The 25,925-nt window shown below is 39.7% G+C and overlaps 1 protein-coding gene across 3 annotated transcripts in view; it reads right to left on the bottom strand.

Moving 5' to 3' along the window:
* Window positions 1-25,925, bottom strand: part of LOC126237126 (uncharacterized) — a 469,607-nt gene that overhangs the window by 21,035 nt on the left and 422,647 nt on the right. For all 3 annotated transcript variants that reach the window (XM_049946947.1, XM_049946945.1, XM_049946946.1), the window contains 3 exons: window positions 17,026-17,190; window positions 16,721-16,936; window positions 11,924-12,164 (listed from right to left, as the gene is read on the bottom strand). In XM_049946947.1, coding sequence (XP_049802904.1) covers window positions 11,924-12,164; window positions 16,721-16,936; window positions 17,026-17,190 — 622 coding nt within the window. The remainder of the gene's footprint in view (window positions 1-11,923; window positions 12,165-16,720; window positions 16,937-17,025; window positions 17,191-25,925) is intronic.

Below are 25,925 nucleotides of genomic sequence, written 5' to 3'. Positions count from 1 at the left end.
AAGATCATTCTCCTTTTTGTATAAAAGAATAAAAACTATTTATTGTCTTGATTATTATTGCCATGTATCTTAGAAATACTAGCTGTTCTGTAAACTTGAAGAGCATAAAGAGAGACTTTTCCTCCTCCACATTCATTAAACTTTATCTGACATTTTATCTGACAAAAAACAAAATAAAGTCTTGTTTCAAAAACAGCTATTACTATGTAAGTGGTATTATGTAAACACTCATCTATATATCAGTGAAGCTGATATGGACAGCATGATGTGATTTGTATTGGTATGGTATCTGCAAAAATAATCAGTAGTTTTAAATTTTATCTTCTTGAAAGCAAGAATAGGTAATACTTGTGAACAATGCAGATGACATATTTTATGATATAAAAGGTGGTTCTCCTCACCCCCCTCCATTCTCTAAGTGTTCTGATTAGATATTATGCAGCCAATCAGAACTTCCTCTCTCATGCTGTCTTCCTCTCAGAGTAGCAGTTACACTCAATTTCCTCAGTTACTTTTTGTATATATTCTGATCCCTGTTTTAGCCTCAAATGTTTGCCCTTTATGGCTCCCTCTAGCATCATAAAAGGTGATCCATGCAAGGGCACCCACACCCAGGGGCAGGGGGGGGGGGGAGGGGGGCATCCCCCTAGTTCTCAGGGAAAGGAAAAAAATATATAATGTAGTTAGGGGTGTTTCTTGCAAAGAAAATGATTTAAAAGTTAATATTAGATAGGTTCTTAACAGAGTTGCAAATGTAAATTGTTTATGGCTACTTAAATGTCGTCATTCATCTTCCAAAATATTAAAAATACTCCATGCACCCAAATCTTGACACCCTCCTCCTCCCCATCCCTACAAATTACTGAAATTATTGTATGGACCCTCTTGGTTCCATGATGTCTAAACATGTGTGCTATCATCCTGTTCTGTTTTCTAATTAGCGCTCTTCACATATTCCTTTCTGTACTGATTCCATGGAGAACCACCTCATTTATTTAAATCAGTGTTTCAGCAGAGTATTTCTAAATTCATTTGATATCTACTATTATACCTTGTAGAAGAGGAATGGAATGATGCTCTACAATTAGCAAAATTAGTTTCCTGTATGGGATTTTCTTTATTCTCAACACCCTTCCTTCAACTCTAAGTCTTCCATTTCCATTACCCACTACTAATTTCATGTGTTCATTTCATATTGTATCACACCTCATTTCTACCCGCAAGATATTTAAGTGATTTGTTACATACCACAAACATATCACTGGATTTTTAGTAAGATATCAGACTTTCCTGTTTATTATAGACATTCCTAGCATTTATCCACATTTTAAAAGAACACTCCCATTCAGTAAACTAAGTGGAAATGATATCTAGAGTTACCCTTGGTACACAAATGAGAAAATCTGTCTAAGTAATTTTGCATTTCCATATTATTATCCAGTGCCAAGACTGTCTTGCAGACAACAGTGTCATCAACAAACATAACTATCAATATGAGAGTACTGCTGACCATATCTGATAAAGTTCATGCATATGACGTTTTTTGAGTCTGAGTGAGCTCCTGTGCTTGGCCAAAAAGACAGAGAAGTTATTAGACAGTATCGTCCCAGACAGGCACCCATCTAACTCTTGTATGTTCAGCTAGAAGCCCAGCAAGTGTCTTTTGTCTGAAGAATCAGAAATAAAATTGCAATAGAGGTGACTGACAAATGGATGACTAAACAAAACACAAAATCTTCCCAGTACTGCCAAACAAAACATTACCTGAGGCTGTGTGGAAATGCTTTTAGAAAGCAACTTCCTTGATGAGAGCACATTTCTTTAAGCAAATGAAAAAAGAGTATTAAGGGGACAATTCACAAACCGACTTAAAAAAATAAAATTTTTTTTTAGTGTTGATTAATGCCCCTCCCAATTATCTGGCTATAAAATACCATTTCTTTCATTCAGATTTTATGATTAGATCCTGAGTTATTAAATTTTTCATGATGCATGGTAACTTAAGTGCCACACCCACATTTATTCTGTCTTGCTGAGCATTTACTACAGTACAGCAGACATTTGTGTTCTACAGCAGCAAAATTAGATGTTCTGTTGAATGATCCAAACTCTAATCAAAGGCATACTGCTGCTGGTGTTGATGGCAGTTGGTAGAAATGTGAACATACATCCCTAAATGGCATTGTGTCAGCAACTCTTTTTTATACTAGAATGGTCCTGGATATTGAAATAATTACTAAGTTCTGTGACATCTGTAGTCACTGCAGTTGTGCTAGTGGAGGCACGGATTTGGCTGGTGTTGTTAACATTTTCAGAAGGGCTAAGCACTCAACAGGGGTCCTTTGTAAAGACTGTTTTGGGGTAGTAATAGTATAGCTTACCAGAAAGTGGTAGGAGAGAAATAAAATGGGCCTACAGTCAGAATTAGGTAATTAGAGTGCATAGAGCATGTAAAGCAAAGACTGGGATCATGAATTCTGCAGATATGTAAGGAAAAGAAAGTTAAGTTGAAGTAGACAGGGCCCATAAGCAATGAGAAAAGCTGCCTGGGCTGTTTTATTTCATAAAATTTCAATGGATGAGAAACCATATAACCTTTGCCCACATGGACCCATAAATGGTGCAAATTCAACTCAGCTGTAGATTCCAATCATAAGCATAAACTTTTCCAGGAACTTTTCTAGTTGCTCAGCAAGAGCTCTTGAAAAAGTGTCTCCATGGTAAACTCAGAATCCAAATGAAAGTTTGAATTCTGTTGTTGTGACAAGGCTACCAAAACCAGAAAAGGAAACACTACAGTTTGGTGTTCATGATGAAGTGATGTGCTTCAATGCTGCTGCACCAAAGAAGACTGTTGCGTTAAGGCTCTTCGGAGCAGCAGATGATGGTATCAATCCTGAAGGAGGACTGAAAAGCACAAACATGGATTGTGTCCACTATGATGAAATTTCTACAGGAAATGCTACCAAGAAAACCAAGATAGTCAGGAGATCAAAGAAAAGAAGACAGATGTAATGAAGCTGACCCAAAGTCTAGTCTTGGAATGTTTCTGTATGGTAATGTGCATTACAGTTTTTCTCAAAACTAATTTTTTTTAATATTCTGGTACACTTTCATGGAAAAACTAACACTGATAAAGACATAAAACTTTCATTACCTCTTGTTAATAAAATAATGATTAACCAGATAAAAAAGGGACCTGTATTGACACCAAGAACAAATTTACAAACTGCAAGCTGTTCAAAAGAGTTTTAATCTTTCCTTTTGGGACATAATAAGGATTACTTAAAATACACTCCTGGAAATGGAAAAAAGAACACATTGACACCGGTGTGTCAGACCCACCATACTTGCTCCGGACACTGCGAGAGGGGTGTACAAGCAATGATCACACGCACGGCACAGCTGACACACCAGGACCCGCGGTGTTGGCCGTCGAATGGCGCTAGCTGCGCAGCATTTGTGCACCGCCGCCGTCAGTGTCAGCCAGTTTGCCGTGGCATACGGAGCTCCATCGCAGTCTTTAACACTGGTAGCATGCCGCGACAGCGTGGACGTGAACTGTATGTGCAGTTGACGGACTTTGAGCGAGGGCGTATAGTGGGCATGCGGGAGGCCGGGTGGACGTACCGCCGAATTGCTCAACACGTGGGGCGTGAGGTCTCCACAGTACATCGATGTTGTCGCCAGTGGTCGGCGGAAGGTGCACGTGCCCGTCGACCTGGGACTGGACCGCAGCGACGCACGGATGCACGCCAAGACCGTAGGATCCTACGCAGTGCCGTAGGGGACCGCACCGCCACTTCCCAGCAAATTAGGGACACTGTTGCTCCTGGGGTATCGGCGAGGACCATTCGCAACCATCTCCATGAAGCTGGGCTACGGTCCCGCACACCGTTAGGCCGTCTTCCGCTCACGCCCCAACATCGTGCAGCCCGCCTCCAGTGGTGTCGCGACAGACGTGAATGGAGGGACGAATGGAGACGTGTCGTCTTCAGCGATGAGAGTCGCTTCTGCCTTGGTGCCAATGATGGTCGTATGCGTGTTTGGCGCCGTGCAGGTGAGCGCCACAATCAGGACTGCATACGACCGAGGCACACAGGGCCAACACCCGGCATCATGGTGTGGGGAGCGATCTCCTACACTGGCCGTACACCACTGGTGATCGTCGAGGGGACACTGAATAGTGCACAGTACATCCAAACCGTCATTGAACCCATCGTTCTACCATTCCTAGACCGGCAAGGGAACTTGCTGTTCCAACAGGACAATGCACGTCCGCATGTATCCCGTGCCACCCAACGTGCTCTAGAAGGTGTAAGTCAACTACCCTGGCCAGCAAGATCTCCGGATCTGTCCCCCATTGAGCATGTTTGGGACTGGATGAAGCGTCGTCTCACGCGGTCTGCACGTCCAGCACGAACGCTGGTCCAACTGAGGCGCCAGGTGGAAATGGCATGGCAAGCCGTTCCACAGGACTACATCCAGCATCTCTACGATCGTCTCCATGGGAGAATAGCAGCCTGCATTGCTGCGAAAGGTGGATATACACTGTACTAGTGCCGACATTGTGCATGCTCTGTTGCCTGTGTCTATGTGCCTGTGGTTCTGTCAGTGTGATCATGTGATGTATCTGACCCCAGGAATGTGTCAATAAAGTTTCCCCTTCCTGGGACAATGAATTCACGGTGTTCTTATTTCAATTTCCAGGAGTGTATATACAAAATACAGTAACAAAATTTTATATGATTTTAGCATGGTGTTTCACCTGTATTCTGCAAGAGTTTCGGGTTTTTATCTCTACTAGTTTCCTTAGAAAATCTTTGCTCATTTTAACAGTGATTCCTTGTGGGAGTTCCTTCACAACTGTGTCCTCTTAAGCAACAGCAACAAAAATTGGTAACAAATAATTAAGCTGGTGAGACAAAGAATTTGACCTGGCCTTTCCAATGTGTAGACAGATATATATAGCAAATTTTCATGGCTAGGAAATTTCCAAGAATGTTAGGGGAGAGGTACTCCTAGAGTGAGCCAAGTCTTTCTAAACCTGATGTGAGATGCTTTGACCACTGCTCGGAGGTCACTCAATTCTCTGATCCTGAATACAGTTGCTATTAGGTAGAATAACAGCTGGTAGATGGTAGCTCTTTTCCCTTGAAGCCTCCAACATGGTGGCCATAGACATAATGCTCCTTGCAGGAAAATGTTCCTATTAGGAGGATACACTGTAAGGTATGAAATTTATTACAACATCCAATGAAGAGTCACCTGCCAACATTCTGTTTGCCTTCAAGTAATAAGCAAAACTTGGTAAAGTGACACTGAGACAGTTGTATGGAAGAGACATTTTTGGCCACTTGTTTTACTAATTATTTATTTTGGCACCATTAAGTTTCAGGTTATTAGCCCATTATCTAGCATAACTGACAAAGATGTTGTGCACACATACACACACACACACACACACACACACACACTGTGCCCCTACATAGTGCCAGCTGGATGCACAATGGCAGAAATGCAGTTCAGCACATGCGTTATTGTGTGCTCGAGGCTATGTCATGAATGGAGAGAGAGAAGGGAAGAGGGTCTCTGGGGGAGAGGGGGGGGGGATAGACAGTGGCTCAGAAGGAGGTATCTGGTTTCCTAGGTGATGTGGAGACACGAATTTTTGGGGGGGGGGGGGGCAGCAGATAAGACAAAGGACTGGGAAACTGTTCAGTGCAAAATGCAGGAACAGTGGACTAATGGAGAATGAAATGAGGAGGGTTATGGGCATGAAGGAGTTGTTGTAACGATAACTCCCACTCAAGTAGTTTAAAAAAAGCTGGTGATTGAGGAAAGGATCCAGATGGCCTGTTGGCCACTATAATCTAGCATGCTGTGCCATTGTCTGCTCAACTTTGTTCTCACAGTGTGACACTGGCTAATCATTCTGGTGGACAGTTTGTTGGTTGTCATACTGACATAAAAAGCTGTGCAGTGATTACATCATCATTGACATATGAAACGGATGCTTTAACAGGTGGCCCTGACTCTGATGAGGAACAATAAACATGTGGCAGGAGTGGAATAGGAAGTTCTGGGCAAGTGGACTGGGCAGATCTTGCTCCTGGATCTTCTACAGGGATATGATTCCTGTGACAAGGGGATTGGAGTTAGAGTAACATAAGGATGGACTAGAACGTTGTGTGGGTTGGGTCAGGAATGGAACATTACTTTAGGAGGACTGGGAAGAATCCTGGGTAGAATGTTCCTCGTTTCATGACATGATGCTGGATAATCAAAGCTCCGGTGAAGGATAGGGTACAGATGTTTCAGTCCTATGAATTAGGTGACAAGGGGGACAATCCTTTGTAGATGATTCTTGGGTAGCGGAAGGATTGGGGGCAATTGAGTTTATGGCTGGAAATCCGTTTGCAGACTAGTTTTGATGGTAGTGCCTGTCTGTGAAGGCCCTCTCAAGACATTCAACATACTGGTCATGGGAGTTTTCATCACTGCAGATATGATATCCTCAGGTGTCCAGGCTTTTTTTTTTTTTTTTTTTTTTTTTTTTTTTTTTTTTTTTTTTTTTTTTTTTGGGGGGGGGGGGGATGGCAGCTGTCAAAATGCAGGTACTGTTGGTGGTTAACATTCAGGAAGGTGGTGGCAAGTTGGTTTTAGGAGGATCTGGTGAAATAATTATGTGAAACAGTTATGTGTTAGGAAAAGTTAATAAGGTGCATGAGAAATGAGGTAGTGGGTTTGGAGTCTGAAGGACACTGGGAGAGGTAGTGTTCAATAGGGACAAGGTCACAGGATGTTGGTGTATCACTGCACAGCTTTTGATGTCAGTATGGCATCCAACCAGCTGGCCACCAGAATGAACGGCCACTGCTACACTGTGGCCAAGAACAAAGTTGACCACCTGGTGGCACAACATGCATCTTAGTACAACATCCTCAATTTCAGTGGCTGCTTTACAACCTGGGTCACATGGATCCTCCCATCCACAACCAGCTTTATGAACTATGCAGATGGGAGTTATCCTTACAACACATCCTTCATTCGACTAAACCTCCTGGCTTCAGTCTTCATTAACTCACTGTTCCCACACCCTTCACCCAACGGTTTCCCCACCCTGATCAAATTCATGTCTCCACATCGTCTTCATTTTTGGTGCTCTGCATCATATACCTGGCCTGTGGACTTTTCACCCCCTTCCTGCTACCTTCCTAGCCAGCAAACCAGCTGCCTCCCTCTGCACCATTAGCTACCCACACCCAATCCCTTTTTGTTTTCCATCTCTCTCTTCCTCTACCCACACCACACAACCCCCACCCCACCCATATTTTCTCTTTTTTGTGTGTGTGCCTGTGAACAACTAAATGCATCCGCTTTTCAGTGAGTGGTCTACTTTACTCCTAAAATATTACACTCCACCAGAACTTTCCTACAGGCAAGAATTTATGATCATCACAAAAATCAAAATACTTTATATACAAGATCATAGATAACTCAATTTATAGTATACTAAAATATATGTCACGGAAGTGCCTAATTAGTGAAAAAACTGACAAAAAAACTGTTTTCTCTTCTTATCATGATTCAGTAAATACCAATAGTGAAATAAACAGAAATTACTTTACATAATTTAGTACTCATCATTTTTTTTTCTGTTTTTGTGATGGAAAAATGTTAGTAATTGAGCTAGCTACTGTCAAAATTAAACAACTGTAAGGCACTCTTATTTTAATTGGTTCACCAAACCCAATTGTTTATTATTAATTACAAACACTGCACTCAAGTGCTGGTAATTTTTATAAATAAATATAATTGATATAAATTAGTTTTTCAAGTCCAACAACAAAACCATCCCTACAAAAACAGCACCCAGTGGGGTAAAGGGGCACAGATATTGCACAGATGCTCTGTAGGACTGTATCTAATTCATAAAGTGACGATTCCCTTCAGAAGTACACATTACCTTAAGTTTAGAAAACATTGATAGTGTGAAACAGCTTGCTGTTTTCTGATGGAGTATACTGCAAACTATGGATGAAGGGCAACAGGCATATTCCGTATTTCTAGATTTCTGAAAAGCATTTCATGTGGTACCCCATTGCAGACTGTTAAATGTATGTGCTCGTGGAATAGGTTCCCAGCTACATGAGTGGCCATGTTGTCCTTGATGGTGAGTATTCATCAGAGACAAGGGTATCATCAGTAGTACTGCAGGGATGTGTGATAGGACTGCTATTATTTGCTGTATACGTAAATTATCTGGCAGATAGGGTGGGCACCAAACTGTGGTTATTTGCTGATGGTGCTGTGGAGTATGGGAATGTGTTGAAGTTGAGTGATTAAAGGACGATGCAAGATGACTTAGACAACATTTATAGTTGGTGTGGCTCTAAATGTAGAAAAATGTGAGTTAACAATATTAAGAAAAGGAAAGTTGCTACTCACTATATAGCGCAGATACTGAGTTGAAAAAAAAAAAAAAAAAAAAAAAAAAAAAAAAAAAAAAAAAAAAAAAGATTGTTCCAAATAAAGCACACAACTGCAGACAAAGGCAACTGTGGCCACACTTCCTGGATTTTCCATTGTTTGGAAATGTGAGTTAATGGGGCTGAATAGGGGAAACAAACTCATAATATCTGAATACAGCATTAGTAGTGTCCACACCAGATCAGATTAAAGGAAGACATCAAAACAATTCAGAGGTGGGGTGCTAGATTTGTTACCAATAGATTCAAACAATGTGGAAGTGTTACAGAAATGGGAATCCCTGGAGGGAAGGAAATGTTTTTCTAAAGGGGCACTGACTGCCAAACAATTCTACTGCCACCAACATACATTGTGTGTAAGGACCATGAAGATATGATGCTAGAAATTAGGGCTCATATGGAGGCATATAGATATTTATATTTGCCTTGCTCTATCTGTGAGAAGAACAGGAACAAGGTACCCTCCACCCTGCACCGTATGGTGGCTTGTGGAGTATATATGTAGACATAGATGGAGATGTGATACATATGCCACCTGACTGACTAGTCCATAGTATGCTGTAGTTATCTCCACTATGACAAATTAACCCACAAAAAGATGTCAGTGAAACTGAACATTATCATCTGCAAGGACTACACCTGAATCAACAGTACTTGGAATACTTAATTTTTGTAAGTAACATATGGGCACTAACAATTTTCTTCAGGTACTCAGTGAAGATGTGAAGCTCCATACATCCACCCAATATGATGCCACTGTACACAAGACCCACACCAAAAACAAACAGAAGTTCTTGTGATTGTGCTGACAGACATTTTCTCTCCAGATGAATATTTGGAGAAACTTATTCAGAAAATTGAAGTAGTATTCCTGTGTGAAGATCTCATTCATTGATTAACTCACAGTACAAATTTGATGTTGCTACATCTGCAGTGTGTGGGTTCATGTCTACAATCCATGAATATGTAGGAGATACTGACAGTCATCTGGCATACAAGCCAAATGCTGAGTTTTTACTTCACAGTTTATAAAGAAGCTCTGTTATGGGGCAGCTACACTTTGCCAGCTTTGTACAGACTCATATTCTTTGGATCAAGTTCCTATTAAAAGGAGATACCACAGTCTTGGTTCATAGATAAGTTGTAATGGTAATTTTGGCGTTTGTTCGCCTATTCTCTTTCAGTTTCTGTCTTTTTCCCATTATTATTTTTGGTTGCTATTGCAGCTCTTACCACGTGATTTTTTAATCTTCTCTTTATTAACACACTAAGCATGTGATTTTTTTAATCTTCTCCCTATTAACACACTCCAACAGGTATTATGGTAGATTTAGAGAAATCTTTGTAAATTCAGTAAATACTGATTTTTTTAGACTTCCTTTTGTCCATTTTTTCTGCAAAAATGCTAACACTCAAAGAGAAAAGTTCTCCCTTCCAAAACTCATATTGCACCTGGAATTATCTTTCACTCTGCAGAGGACTGTGTGCTGAAATGAACTTTCCCGATACATAAGAACTGTGACCCGGACCAGAACTGGAACTCACATCTTTGCCATTTGCAGGCAGTTCTCTACAAATAAAGTCAGCAGAAGGTCTCTTGCATATTTTGCACTATCACTCCTGAGAGAAATGTATATGTGACTGATTTCTGGCATGTTAGTCCACTGAATAGAGCTTGTGTGTCAATTGGAAAGTAAGAGAAATATTTTGAAGGACTGAAACTGTATCAAATCATGAGTAATGTATTGATAGCTTGTCTGAAATAGCATTTGCCATAAAAGCAAAGACCCATTTTTAAGTCCAGCTCTGGTAAACAGTTTCACTTTCTTACAGAAATATTCATTTTCCACTCCATGAAGAAATTTTCTTGCATCTTTGAACCACAGCAGACTTATTGTACTCCCAGTGCAGCAACAGTTCTTCAGAGAATTTACAGAATTTAATCAAAAAAACTCTTGTATGATTAATACGTTATTGGTGAAGTGTGGATATATTTCTAATGGATTTATACCAGTTAACATCATTGCCCCTCAGTCATTCAATCATCTCCTCATCAGATGCAGCTTTTCAAGCTTTCCTCGTGGATCTGTTGAAAACACATTTCTTAAGTTTTACACCAAATAAAATTGTTCAAGTCTGTCAATATTTCATCAAAGCAATTATTCAGTCTCTTCAGTTGGTGGTAGTTGCTGTTGTCAGTGCTGCAGGACACTACTGGTGATAACTGTGTGGGGGAATCCAAATTTATTGGGCAGTAAGCAGTGACCGATTGTGCTGCCAGACACTCCTGTGGTTAAAGGTTGAATTAACTCTCATCAATGTACTGCATTATGTCATAAATTGCATGTGCTTGTTCTTCCTGTTTTAATTTAATGGCACCCAATGCTGGAATCAAGGCAGTGCTTGGCTGAAAACATGCATCCATACTCATAAGATTGTCTGCTGTATGGATATGTAGGGCTTCCTCAAAAACACAATCCAATTATATTCGCAGACCAAAAACTATCATCAATGCGCACGATGCAATAGTGTCTTATGCTACCTGGTTGCATAGAGCACATGTGGTTTCAGATCCTGACAGCCTACCAAATGAGCTGCAATATCTAAGGATGGTGTTCCAATAGAATGGTTATTCTAATAAACAGATATGTAAAACATTCTGATCAAAGCTAGTACAGTGTAAGGATGTAAATGAAGATGCAGAAGCATAGAATGCAATGGCCTCTTGCCATATATTCATGACATGTCTTCAAGAATAGAAAGAGTCCTCAGGAGATATAACATTAAGTTCATTTTTGTCCACCAGCAAAATTGAGGAATTTGTTGTGTTTGGTTAAAGACAGACATGGCCTTAGCAAGTGTGGTACACATAAGATCCCATGCCAGTGTGGGAAATCTTATATTGGGCAGACATGTAGCACCATACAAGAATGTTGTGTCAACAGGGATATGTTACTTCAGCTAAGCACTGCCTGAAATTCAACGCTGGCTCATATTAAGTTAAAACAGAAGCAACAAGAATCTCCAGTTTGTGACTGGATGCAATGTGTTGCAGAGAGTTAATTTAGTTTTTAACCACAGGAGTGCCTGGCAGTTCAGTCATTGCTCACTGCACGCACATGGAAGGCCTCTCTTCAGTTCCCAGTACAGGACACTATGAGCCTAACTTTCATTCAATGATGAACTCTTCTCTGTGTATGTGTAATTCCTGCTTGTGGCCCAGTAAAATTTGATGCTACCATGTGATTCTCACCAGTTTCATCTTGCAGCAGTGACGTCAGCAACTACCACAATCTGAAGATGTCAAACAGTCATTTCAAGGAAATACTACAGGTCATATGCAAAATAAGTGTGTATGCATTTCTACATTAGTCTTGCAACACAACAAAAAGACTTTGTAGACTGTTAAAGAAAAGATTTTTGAGACATACCTGTATCATCTGTGTCAAGAGATGTGCATGCACTATGAAATTCTTCTGACTCTGTCTCAGACTGACAGCTGGAATAGTGACTACCAAATGTTAGTGGAACATTCCGTGTGATTGGCAAACATTCTCCTGAGGATCCAAGCACTATAAAACGCCCACGACGTGATCCTGGGCTTGGTGGTCGCAACAAATCTTTTGATGCTGCAGAAGGAGCTGTTGGTGGTGGCTGAGGCACAGCAGTCTCCTGAAATTGTATATAATATATTATCTGTAAAACTTGCATGATAATCAGAACATCATATGTACATCATAAAAAATAGCAGCAGTTTCAATAGGTAGTAATAATAAAACCATTTCATCTGACTAATTCACATGAGTAGCATCTTAGATATTAGTTATTAATGACAATTGCTTTGAATGTCTTGCATGCATGAAACAGCAGGTCTGTTATTGTTATTTGAGAAAGGATCACTGAGAAAACAATCAGAAATTTTCATTCAGGAAGTGCAGTGACCTACTGATTATTGGGTACTTGAATTAATTCTCACTGTTTGTTGGGCAGAAAACACATATTTATTTTAATACAATGATATATGACAATTTACTGAAAGTAGTCCTTCAGCAGCTACAACCCTTTCCCATTTCTTGGGTAACAAACTGATTTTTTGATAAAAAAAATCTGGTTTATTTGAGGTGATTAACTCATGGAGCCAGTTAAAAGATGTGAAGTGTTGTCCAGAAAAGCTAAACTTCATGGACCAAAATAAATGGTAGTTAGCACGACTGACGTCTGGTGAACATGGTGGAGGGAAGGGATAAGACATCCCATCAAAGTCCCTTCAAGCTTGCTTCATTTGGTCTGCAACATATGGTTGGTATAGTCATGAAGCAGAACAAATTTGTCATGTGGCTGACCATATTGCAGACATTTTTCTCAAAGTGTACAATTCAAATTGAGTAACTGTGCTTTGTAGCATTCAGTATTCCTCGTTTGATCCAGTTACAGCAGCTCATGGTACTCTACACCAACCAGGATACATTTTGTCATGCATCTCAAAAGCATTGTCTTGGAATCATCAAAGCCAATCTCTGCACATTGTTTCCAACAGAGCTTATTCTCCATATGCTTCCACAGCAAACAATGACTTTGTGCATCAGATTTCTTGAGATGAAAGCAGGAAAGTAATATTTTCTGTGATGCTGTTTTGGAGGTACAAAGGTCAACATGTTTGAGGCTTTAAATAGGTACGTTCTTTTCACTCCACTCACAAGTCACACACAGATCTGAAAGCACAATGTTTCTATTCTTCAATACGTCTTGTGCCACTATGCCATGCTATGCTAGTACAACTACTGTCTCTCTTCATCAACAGTGAGCATTAATTCAAACTCCTAGTACAATAAAGTTATAAAATTTATAAACAAAACATTTTAGCTACTTGCAAGAAGAACAAACTCTAACAGATATTGGCTTTTGACCTATCACTGTGAATTCAACCATTTGGTATTTTCTATATTCTGTGATATTTTGATAACCATTTTCAGGCAGTTCTGATGACTGCCTGTCTCTCTCTGAGTACCTGATTATTCATACATAATTCCTGTTGACAATCATGTCCCTGTGAAGCCCAGTTATGGTTCCTTTTGTGAGGTGGCAGAAAAGAGGACTGCTGGGTCATGAATCACAGTTAGATACAACATTGCTATCCTTACATTCAAAGTTTGCCTTGAGTGGGGAGGCAATCTTAGTTAGATACAACATTGCTATCCTTACATTCAGAGTTTGCCTTGAGTGGGGAGGCAATCTTCAGCTTAATGTCTCTAGTTTGTGTTTTTTTTCTTTTTTAGTAAGCTTACAGTGAGATTCAGAACTCCATTTAATTGGAAACAGATATCTGTGTCTTTATCCTGAAGTATGTTTTGTATTCAAACTGACATAGATTCTTTTCTGATGCAGTTTCAGAATGTGTTGCCTTGTTGAAATATCCTGGTGATACAAGGCATTGTGGGCTGTTTTAGGTACATGTGATACTTGACACTGACAGTTTAATACTAGCTTGTCCATGTGGTGTTTCACTGGTGACCGTTTCTACACTTGCATAGATTGTGGTATACTCTGGATTTCCAGAGTTCCAGTTTGTTCTTTACAAATCCGGCAAGCTGTGGTCTTGGAATACAAAGCTGACATTGTGCTAGAGTTACTAGTGAGAATAATAAAAAAAAGTTATTGGAGATGGAGTACAAGCTCAGTTTGATAACAATGTACAGATAGCTTGAATTAGGAAGCGTAGACAGGAATTTGAAACCTGCTTTTCAATTGTACAATATATGAATTGCTTAACTTAGCACCACATTGGTACTGATCCTATGAAATACTTGTCACTGAATATATTTGAAGTGAATTGGTCAAGAACTTTTGAGATTTTTGGTAATAATGTCAAATGACAACTTGTTTTATATAGTAATATAAATGCAGAGACATACCTGAATGTTCTCTTCTGACAACCAGAAAATATTAGATTTTTACTTTATGTCTATCACTGATATATATTTCAAACATTGGAAAATCCGGGATGGAATGTAACATGTTTATGAAGAGGATGGTTAGTACTCACCATATAGCGGAGATGCTGAGTCGCACATAGGCACAACAAAAAGACTGTCACAAAATAAGCTTTTGGCCAACAAGGCCTTTGTCAAAAATAGATCTCTCTCACACACACACACACACACACACACACACACACACACTCATGCAAATGAGTTGTGTCTGCGTGAGTGTGTGTGTGTTTTTCATCTATTTTTGACAAAGGCCTTGTTGACCGATAGCTTATATTGTGACAGGCTTTTTGTTGTGCCTACCTGTGATTCAGCATCTATGCTACATGGTGAGTAGCAACTATTCTTTTTATAATACTGATAAGTATTTCATAAGGTCAGTACATATGACAACCAATGTGGTGCTAAGTTAAGAAATTCATATATTGTGCACTTGAAAAGCAGGTTTCAAATCCCTGTCTACACCACAAGCTATCTGTACATTTCTGGAATTTTCCAAGTACATATCAATAGACACACACACACACACACACACACACACACACACACACACAATATGGAAAAGTTGTTAGCAAAAATCTTGAAAAATACTTGACCTACTTACTTCAAATTTTTATACAGTACCCTAATAAACACACAGATGGACAGATGGATATAGGCTACACATTTTTTAAACAACAATGTCCAGGTGAGGAAGAAAACACTGTGGTGTGAAAATCTCCGGTTTTGTTTCGTTTCTCGCAGTCAGGTTTAACTACGATAACAGTTCATTTAAACCATTATACAAATTACTTATCCCCCTACATAGTCCTACTCCTTGTATATAATTTTAACCAAAAATTGTATACTTCCTCACAGTAAATTTTAACAGGAAACAGGAAAGTTGTACTTATGGCTTATGAATGCTGGGGTGGAAATGGACATAGAGAGGGAGGAAAAAGGAGAACAGGACATATATCCGATTCCCATGCATATTTGGAAATTGTGAAGCATTTCCAGGTTCACTAGTATAATATAGATTATCATTTTATGACTTGCAAGACAGCTTGGTGTGTAAGCACTAGATCACATGTCCAAGTAGTAGTATTAGTAGTAGTAGCAGTAGTAGTAGTAATGCCCTTAAGCCTAATAAGAGCATTGTTGGAGTGGATCACATGTGGTTTTTCATGCCTGTTTTTATATGAACAGAAGACTACTTTCCAATCTTTTCTTCATAAATACAGCAAACAAACACTTGTTGTGACACAAAAAACAGAGCTTATATGATTTTCAAAACGATTTTGTGAAGAACATCCTTCCCCTTAGATTAAAGTGAAGAAGCAGAGTAACCTTGTTGAAACCACATAACCGCTAGTTGGGATGCCCAAGTTCTCTATTTCCATGCATCAGATTCACATTTCATTCAGCTTGCTTTTGTAGAATGATTATAATATGATACTTCCTACCCAAGTACGAGGATGGGCGTGAATCATGCTTGGGTAGCTTAGTTGGTAGAGCACTTGCCTGCGAAAGGCAAAGGTCCTGAGTTCAAATCTCAGTCCGGCACACAGTTTTAATCTGCCAGGAAGTTTCATATCAGTGCACACTCCACTGCAGAGTGAAAATCTCATTCTAATTATAATATAATAATTTATCGTGTTGAGTTCACCTAATTACTACAATATTCAGATTAGTGCTCTCAAAAATTAATTCCCATTCTTGGCTGTTATAATTGATCCACAAACAGCTTTGTCATTATGTAAGTCACATAGCCTCTTTTTACCATGTGACAATATGATGTATACTTAACTGAAATACGTTATAACAGTTTATTGTGTTCAGAAAGCATATAACTTAAGTTTTTATATATTATGAGAAAACTGTTTGTGGATCATTAATCACATCTAAAAATGGCAATATATTGGTGAAACTCATAATCAGAATATTGTGGTAATTAGATGATCTAGATGTAATAAATCATCATATAATATTGCCCATACACTTCCATTCAAAAATATGTCTATTCTTAAAGTATAATTTCTGTTTCACTTAGCTATTGTAACAAGGATATTCTAAAATTGTAAATTGAACATTATGTATGCAAGAAGATGTCTGCAGGCACTTCAAGCAATAATGTCTCTGTTTTAAATGAGTGCAAGCAGCTAAATTAAACCACTAAGCTTATTTTAAATTAAAATTGAATGTCTAGAAAATAATGCTGATTATTTTATATGTTCACAGTATGTTGTAAGCAAATGGTACCTGCTTCTGAAGCTTTTCTGAAGTAGTCTCAGGAGGTGTAGAACTACATGATTCACCAATAGGTGACAGTCTTCTTGTAGATTGCTGAGCATCTTTATATGGTAACTGCCTGAAGCCAAGAAGAGCTTTGTTCAGCTCTCTGAGGACATTGTCTTCCTCAAATTGACCCACTGGTAACAACTTGTAGTTTTCAGCATCCATACAGCACACATGTGCCTTTTCAAGAAGAAATAACTACTGTTAAAGAAGCATGAAAATCACATCTAGAAAATATTTTCAGTATCCTATAATGGGTGTATACTCACCATCCTAGGCTGAGAAGCAGTCTCAAAAGTAGACCTATGTTTAGGATCATGTATGCGAGACACTTGTTGAACACCATCAATTGTTACAACCTCATTGTCCTCCAGAGCTTCAACAAATGACAGGAGTGCCAAGAGCTCTGGTTGGGTGCAGAACTGGATGCTCTCCTAAAAAGCATGGAAGATAAACTGTGAGTTTTCATTTATTAATTACAGAAAATGATGTAAAAGGTTTCTGACAAATGACTAGATCATTAAGTTGAAGGACATAATATTTTAGCAACAGATTTAATCTGCCATCATTAATGACAAGTTTAATTATTTGACAGAAACTCATTCTTTTCCAAATATACATGCTGGGTAATAGATGTAAGCCCATTGCTTGTATTATTGAATTAGGAACTTCCTACAAACTAATATTCAATGGCATTAAGTTACGTATGATGATATTAAGTAAAAAGCTGCAGAGTAAAGAGAAATTTCTATTTTATAGAAAATAAAATTTGTGAATTCCATAATACTATGAATAGTTGTTATATTTTCTTTCTTTTTTTAAAAAAAATCATTGACCTGGCAAATGTTAAGTAATTCATCACAACATGTAGTACTTACATGATACAGAACTGTAAATACCAAACTATTTGGAGTTATGCAGGGGCAGAATGAGAGGCTACTACTTATCCTTAGGAGACAAAATTCTAAATACTGCTGATAAATATGTTAATAATAGAGACTAAGTTGAAGGCTGTCCATGACTATAACTTCTGTGTTAGGGATATATTTTATTAATAACATTCCATCTTTAGCCACAATTTTTTATTTTCTAATGATTTTCCACTATGTTTCGGAGCAGCAACTCCATTTTCAAAGACTGTATAGTCTTAATGGGCTTTACATCTGCTTCATTTTCTCAGTAACAGGATGACACAGTTGTTAGTTTTATGGGAAAACTATCTCAGATGGGGTTAATGAGAGAAGATAAAGTATTATACCATACTTCCTGTGTTTGATGACATGATTTTCATCTTCTGTATTACTGAAAAACTTTCACATTTGCTATTAAATTTATAAAAAAAAACTGAGCGTATTTATGGCATTAATCCATGACTCAAATGATTTTTACTTAACCTATGTTACAGTGGTGCGATGGAATACGCAATTGGGTGTTATGTTGTTTACACAGGCTGTTGAAATAAAGTAAAAAATTAGTTAGTGGACTGACAGCTAACAATTTCTGTTTAACAATATTATGAAAAGGATAGGTGCTACTCACCATGTAGTAGAGATGCTGAGTCGCAGAAAGGCACAATAAAAAGACTGTTGGAAAGTTAAATTTCAACCAACAAGGCCTTTGTCAAAAACAGACAGACACACACACACACGCACACACACACACACACACACACACACACGACCACTGTCCACTGTCCACCGTCTCTGCCAGCTGGAGCCAGAATGCAAGAAGCAGAGCATTGTGGGAGAGGCAACCGGGTGGGAGTAAGGAGGAGGCTGGGGCAGGAAGGGGGAAGGATAGCAGGGCAGGGGTGTAGGACAGTAAAGTGTTGCTGGAAGTGTGCAGGGATGAGGTGGATCACAGGCCAACTAGATACAGTCAGGTGTTTCGATGAGGGGGGTGGGGAATAGGGGCGTAGCAGGAAAGAAGTAAAAGGACTGGGTGTGTTGGTGGAAAAGAGGGCTGTGTCTGTGTAGCGCTGGGATGGGATCAGGGAAGGGGCTAGATGAGTAAGGACAATGACTAATGTATGTTGAGGCCATTAGGGTTACTTCCTTCCCACCAACACCAGCTTTTCTGATTTCCACAGGTGGGAGCTCTTCCTGCTTCCTGCAATACATCCTACTTTCCCGTAACCCTTCTGGCTAACTTTCTGACAGTCTTTTTGTTGAGTCTTTCCATGAGTCAGCATCTCCGCTACATGGTAAGTAGCAACTATCCTTTTCATGATGTTACATCCCACCCTGAATTTTCCAGTGTTCAATTTTTGTTTAACATTATTCTATATTCAAAATGAGATTTTTCATGCATATTAACATACTCAAAATACTCATTACACTTTACTGCTTCTTTTCCCAAGTGGGTAATTTATACTACTGGGAATGTAACCTAGTAATAATGTGATGTTATTTATGTTTATGCATACAAATGAAATGTAACAACCTACTGCAAAGTCACAGTGAGTCCAATATGGGGGTTGGTTCATAGGGGGGGTGGGGGTGGGGGGGAGCAAAAGGCAAGGCAAAGAGTGAGAGAGAGAGAGAGGAGACCTGGGTAAATGGAATGAGTTGACATATTTATACTTAAGATAGCAATAAGGGAATTGTGTTCATTACTTCTGAGGCCATTGTATGAAGAGCCAGTCATTACTGAGTATAGAAAGTAATCACTTGTATTTGTCACAGACAACTATCAAGCACAAAACTCATCAAATTAGTGGGACTAGAATTACACAGGCAACATATTTTCCGACCCACTTACATGCTGAATGAACAGGCAGACAGCAAATACAACAGATTACTTTCTGTGTTCAGTAATGACTGTCTCTTAATAAAACAGCCTCAGAAGCAGTAATTAACACAAATACAAATACATCAACTTATTTCCCTTACCCAGGTCTCTCTCTCTCTCTCTCTCTCTCTCTCTCTCTCTCTCTCTCTCTCTCTTTGCCTTTCCCTGAAACCCCCCCCCCCCCTCTCCCACTCACTAGCCAACTCATTTTGTACTCACACAGGGGGGTAAATTCAGGAAAACCTGAAATTCTCAGGGAATTTTGTGTTTTTTGCCTAGCACTGAAATTGAATTTTAGTGAGTTTTATAAATCACAAATTTTAAAATATTTAATATTTCAAAGTGTGTTAATTATATGAATATTATTCCACATAAATTACTGATGTTTAAAAACTGTGGTGAAAGTACTGCTTATGGCTGGTATATAGCTCAGTTGAGAGCCAACCCCCTCCCCTGCTCACCATTAATATTTATCAGGAGCTTCTTGACACTATCTTCCTCCTCACATCTGCACTTCTCAGGGAACATTTTTTTAAGTTTGAATAGCCATCCTGTCACTGCCACTTTGCAGTAGGTTGTTTCATTTCATTTGGATGCATAAATTTAAATAACATGGTGTTATTACTATGTTACAGTTCAACAGTATAAAATATCCACTTAGCAATAGAATCAGTAAATTGTAACAAGTGTTTTGAGTCGCTCTGTATGTTAATAAACATGTCAAATCCTTTGTTCAATATGCAAGAACGTAAAACAAAAATTCTTAGCTCCAACACCACTAAGTAATTTCTTATTTTATTTCAGCAATCTTTGTAAATGGAAATGAAATGAAAGTCAATACTCTTTCAGATCACTGAAATACAGGTTAAAAATATGTCATTTGATTCATATAACACTGTTATAAACATGCTACATTGTTAAAAATGTAAGTACAAATGTGAAAGTTTTTCATCAACACAGAAGATGAAAATTATGTAGTCTAACACAGGTAATATGATAAAATATTTTTGAGCTTCCATCCAGGTAGCTGTTTTGAAATTCTGCAACATTTTGATGAGTGTCACACATCATCTTCTGGCTAAGTGTTGAGATTATGTTGGTATCCCATAATATACCTGAGTGGTGTTCAACTCTCTCAACCCCCTTCCCCATGATGTGGGGTTTGGCAACCCATAGTAAAGGGAAGACAGCTGCTCAGCTCTTGGTGCATTCAGTCTTGCCCAGACTTGTGAAGTGTCGACTGCAAGTATAGGATTCCAAATCAAACTTAGCCAGTAGAATTGATTCCTCTTGATGGGACTGTCATGGAGCCTTTCTCAATTGAGTCTTGAATAATGCTCCCCATAAGCCACTAGTCCAGGACTCATTTTTCTCAAATTAAAACATGTCCTTCACTGAGGTTGTGTTTTGCACTGCTCCAGACACACACATCTAATGTGTTCCATGCAGAATTGGAAGCAGCAGCACTACGTTTGGCCAATGTACTGGAGGCCACAATCACAAGCGATGCTGTATGTACCAGGTATTTGAAATTTTAATTTGTCCTTTGCCAAGCCCAGCATATCTTTTGTTTTTTTAGAGGTTGAAAAACAGCTCTGATCCTCCCCCCCCCCCTTCCCCCATCCCAATGATTCTTGCAATTTTTGGCTGAGGAGGCCCAAAATTGGGGGAAAAAGGCTAGTTTCTCTTTCTATTTCTTTACCTCTTCTTTTTCCAATGCTGCATGACTCATTTCCTCACCCTACGATGCTTCTCTGTACCTATTTTGGCAAAACACTCCTTTAGGTGTTGCATCTCAACTGGGAGACTGCCTCTGTTACAAACAGCATGTGTCCTGTGAACGAGAGTTGTCAGAAAAGGGTACCGTTGTGCCAGCTGATGATACACATTTGTGTGTATATGCTTTCTGCAGATGGTGTGTTCTAGGGTACAATTTGCATTTCTTTTTATTAAAATGTCTAAAAATGGAAGACATCCATCCTGTTCTAGCTCCACTGTGAACTGTATTTTGTGATGGCTGCTGGTTCAGGGGTCCAGAAACTCATTCAGGGTGTCTCCACCATGTTGCTGCCATGTTCTTGTACAGTGTATGCGGAAACATATTCCAATAGACGTAAACCATCTTGGCAATTATTTCTCAGTCTATTCAACCAGTTACATGAAAGTGGTAGTGCAACACCTAGACAACATAACAGAAGGAAACAAATGACGACACCGAGTGCTGTGGCCGAGCGGTTCTAGGCGCTAGTCTGGAACCGCGCGACCGCTATGGTCGCAGGTTCGAATCCTGCCTCGGGCATGGGTGTGTGTGCTGTCCTTTGGTTAGTTAGGTTTAAGTAGTTCTAAGTTCTAGGGACTGATGACCTCAGAAGTTAAGTCCCATAGTGCTCAGAGCCATTTGAACCATGTTGCTGCACAACGAAGGTGTCATCCACATAACAGAAGAAGTTTTACGTTCATGCCATGCAGTTTTTAGTGCCTTCTCCTGCAAGGGGTGCATATAGAGATTGGTAATCCGAGGGACAAGTTGAAAGCCCATGTCTAACACATCAGCTTCTTCACAAAAGTCCCCACCACATCTGAAGTAGGTTGCAATGAGGACATGTTCAAATACCTTCAATGACTGGGACTCAAAATGATCTGCTAAGACTACCAAAGCATCTTGAAATGGTACTCATGTAAAAAGAGATTTTATGTCATGGCTCACATCAGGTCATTCATCTGCAGCCACACTCCTTTCTCAGAATGATCATGAATTTGGCCTATTTCTTCACATGGTGACTGAAGTGTTCCAGTATGGGTTTTATAAGTGAGGCTACACACTTGAGCATTCCATAAGTGAATGTATTAATGGTGTTGTCTATTAGCCATAGTGGTACACCTTATTTGTGAATTTTAGGCAGTCCATATAGGCATGGTGGTGCTGATGAATTTTGATAGATCACTGTATCTTCTTTCATTAAGAGCTGACTCATGAAGCAGAGCTATTGTTTCTCTTGTCATCTCTACTGTTGAATCTTTCTTTAGCTTTATGTTGGCTGTATCCTGTCATAAGGTGGTAGTAGTCAATGCAGAGCAGAACTTTCACATTTTGTTTGTCAGCACACAGTGCTTTCCATTCTGCTGTTTTCATATTTGGTTCTGGAAGTTGTATTTGGGACAATCCTGCATGTTTCACACATGATTTCCTCTGCCTTTTCCACAGGTTGGCCATGGATTACTTCTTCAACAGTTATGTTATGTTTTGGTAACGCATTTGGAACAGGAGTGAAGTTCAGGTCTTTGGAGAGGAGTGAGGTTGCAGCAGCATCTAGTTAACTGTACACCAGGTTGACAACTGTTCTTGTTATCATTGACACCCTGGGGCTTCATCTGGGTTTCTGCCAGCCCACATGGGTTGTGATTCTCATGCCAGGGTGAAGGTGTTGGGAGTGGTAGCCACCACTCAATATATACTGAGATCCACACAAACTTGCACTATGCAGGAAAATGATGACAGTGACACTTGCCACAATGTCACGGAATTTCAATGCAGCCACCTGGAAGGAAGCCTGAGAAGTTTTACCAGCAGCATATGACAGAAAAGTCTACACTTGATGTTTGAATAAGTATGATGGAAGTTTTAATGACAGAATATTCACTAATATATGTCATTGTGATATTACCAGCATCATGACACAAAACAAAAATGTGTACATAATGAGAAAAATTCTAAAGACGTGCACTGCAACAAGAAATGTAATTCTGTAGTACATATAGAACTGAAGGTACAATTCAAATTCATGTGAACTGTACATAATCTCTGATCTCACTTTATTTTATGAATGAATACTTGAATATTTGATAACTATCTGAGATTGTAAAGATGTCATGGTCATCAGATTTGCCAACTCACACTCAAGTTCTCACCTGTGGCGACATTGCCCATCGAGGTTGATATGAACAAATTAAACTGAATACTAAGAACACTATACCGGTGTAATGTCTTTGTCTTCTATCTTGTCTTCATCTAGTGCACTGTGTACTCACTGTGATCATGAAGGTACACTACTGGCCATTAAAATTGCTACACCAAGAAGAAATGCAGATGATAAACGGGTATTTATTGTACTAGAATTGATATGTGATTACATTGTAATGCAATTTGGGTGAATAGATCCTGAGAAATCAGTACCGGAACAACCACCTCTGGCCATAATAACAGCCTTGATACGCCTGGGCATTGAGTCAAACAGAGCTCTGATGGCGTGTACAGGTACAGCTGCCCATGCAGTTTCAACATGATACCACAGTTCATCAGGAGTAGTGACTGGTGTATTGTGACGAGTCAGTTGTTCGGCCACCATTGACCAGACGTTTTCAACTGGTGAGAGAACTGGAGAATGTGCTGACCAGGGCAGCAATCAAACATTTTCTGTATCCAGAAAGGCCCATACAGAACCTGCAACATGTGGTCGAGCATTATCCTGCTGAAATGTAGGTTTTTGGCAGGGATCGAGTGAAGGGTAGAGCCATGGGTTCATAACACATCTGAAATGTAATGTCCACTGTTCAAAGTGCTGTCAATGCGAACAAGAGGTGACCGAGACATGTAACCAATGGCACCCCATACCATCACGCCAGGTGATACGCCAGTATGGCGATGACAAATACACACTTCCAATGTGCGTTCACTGTGATGTTGCCAAATACGGATGCAACCATCATGATGCTGTAAACAGAACCTCAATTCATCCGAAAAAATGATGTTTTGCTATTTGTGCACCCAGGTTCGTTGTTGAGTACACCATCGCAGGCGCTCCTGTCTGTGATGCAGTGTCAAGGGTAACCGCAGCCTTGGTCTCCAAGCTGATAGACAATGCTGCTGCGAATGTCATCGAACTGTTCGTGCAGATGGTTGTTGTCTTGCAAATGTCCCCATCTGTTGACTCAGGGATCGAGACATGGCTTCATGATCTGTTACAGCCATACGGATAAGATGTCTGTCATCTAGACTGCTAGTGATATGAGGCCGTTGGGATCCAGCACGGATTTCCGTATTACCCTCCTGAACCCACTGATTCCATATTCTGCTAACAGTCATTGGATCTCGACCAACGCGAGCAGCAGTGTCGCGATACAATAAACTGAAATTGCGATAGGCTACAATCCGACCTTTATCAAAGTCGGAAACGTGATGGTATGCATTTCTCTTCCTTACACGAGGCATCACAACAACTTTTCACCAGGCAACGCTGGTCAACTGCTGTTTGTGTATGAGAAATCGGTTGGAAACTTTCTTCATGTCAGCACATTGTTCGTGTCGCCACCGGCACCAACCTTGTGTGAATGCTCTGAAAAGCTAATCATTTGCATAACACAGCATCTTCTTCCTGTCGGTTAAATTTCGCGTCTGTAGCACGTGATCTTCATGGTGTAGCAATTTTAATGGCCAGTAGTGTATTTTGGATTGTGTAATTATTTATATTAATAAAGTGGTTACATTTTGTGGCATCAGTATGAACACTTTATTATGCCTCCACACAGTCACAGTGATCGTGACAACCATATAATTTCTACAGATTTAGTAAATACACAATGCTGCCATCCTGTTGAACAGTGAACATTGTGGACCAACAAAGGGCACTGGGACCTTTTGTCTATCTTGACTGTGCTTTTATTGGATTATGTGGTGCAATGGAACAATATGGAAAAAAACAAGAATGACACAACAAGTGAAACTGATTCCAAGCCTCCTCCATTTGTGTACAAGAATGTGTGGGTCCCACACATCACCATTCTGTGTTACCTTCCATGGATCTAATAGAAGTATTTCTGACAGACAAGCAAAAGTAACTGATACCCAAGGTCTTACTGGACATACAACTGATATTTATGCTTGAGAGTCCATCATTGTGTTCATACACCTCTCAATTCGAGTGTGCTACTGCACCACTTATCAAGGTGACAAATCCATTTCTGCTCCCTTGTGGAACCCAGGTGATTGAGTCACACAAAAATGATATCTGGGTTATCTGCCACATCACAACTGATCAATGTGGTTGCATCTGATGATACCCCTAGATCAATTCATTTACTACCCCCCCCCCCCCCCCACATATATATTTCCAGTAATGTCCACACCATGCAGTATGTGTTACCTAACCTGCCACAGTCTCTGTCAGAATGACCACAATCTTGGTTTGTCATAGCTGAATCTGTGTTTTCAGCTCACAACATCAGCAAAATATTTCACATGACTGTGTAACATCAGATAGCCATGCTTCTATCATCAGTGACACTCTGCTGTCACCACCTGCCTTTTGCAAGTTTGAGGTGGCCAAGGCAGCCTTATTGCAATGTTTATGCAAAACACCTGAACAACAAATCCAACAGAAAA

Source organism: Schistocerca nitens, chromosome 2, assembly GCF_023898315.1.
Source record: "Schistocerca nitens isolate TAMUIC-IGC-003100 chromosome 2, iqSchNite1.1, whole genome shotgun sequence".
Classification (NCBI taxonomy): domain Eukaryota; kingdom Metazoa; phylum Arthropoda; class Insecta; order Orthoptera; family Acrididae; genus Schistocerca; species Schistocerca nitens.
The sequence above is the reverse complement of the archived record's forward strand: the minus strand, read 5'-3'. Positions and strand labels throughout refer to the sequence as shown.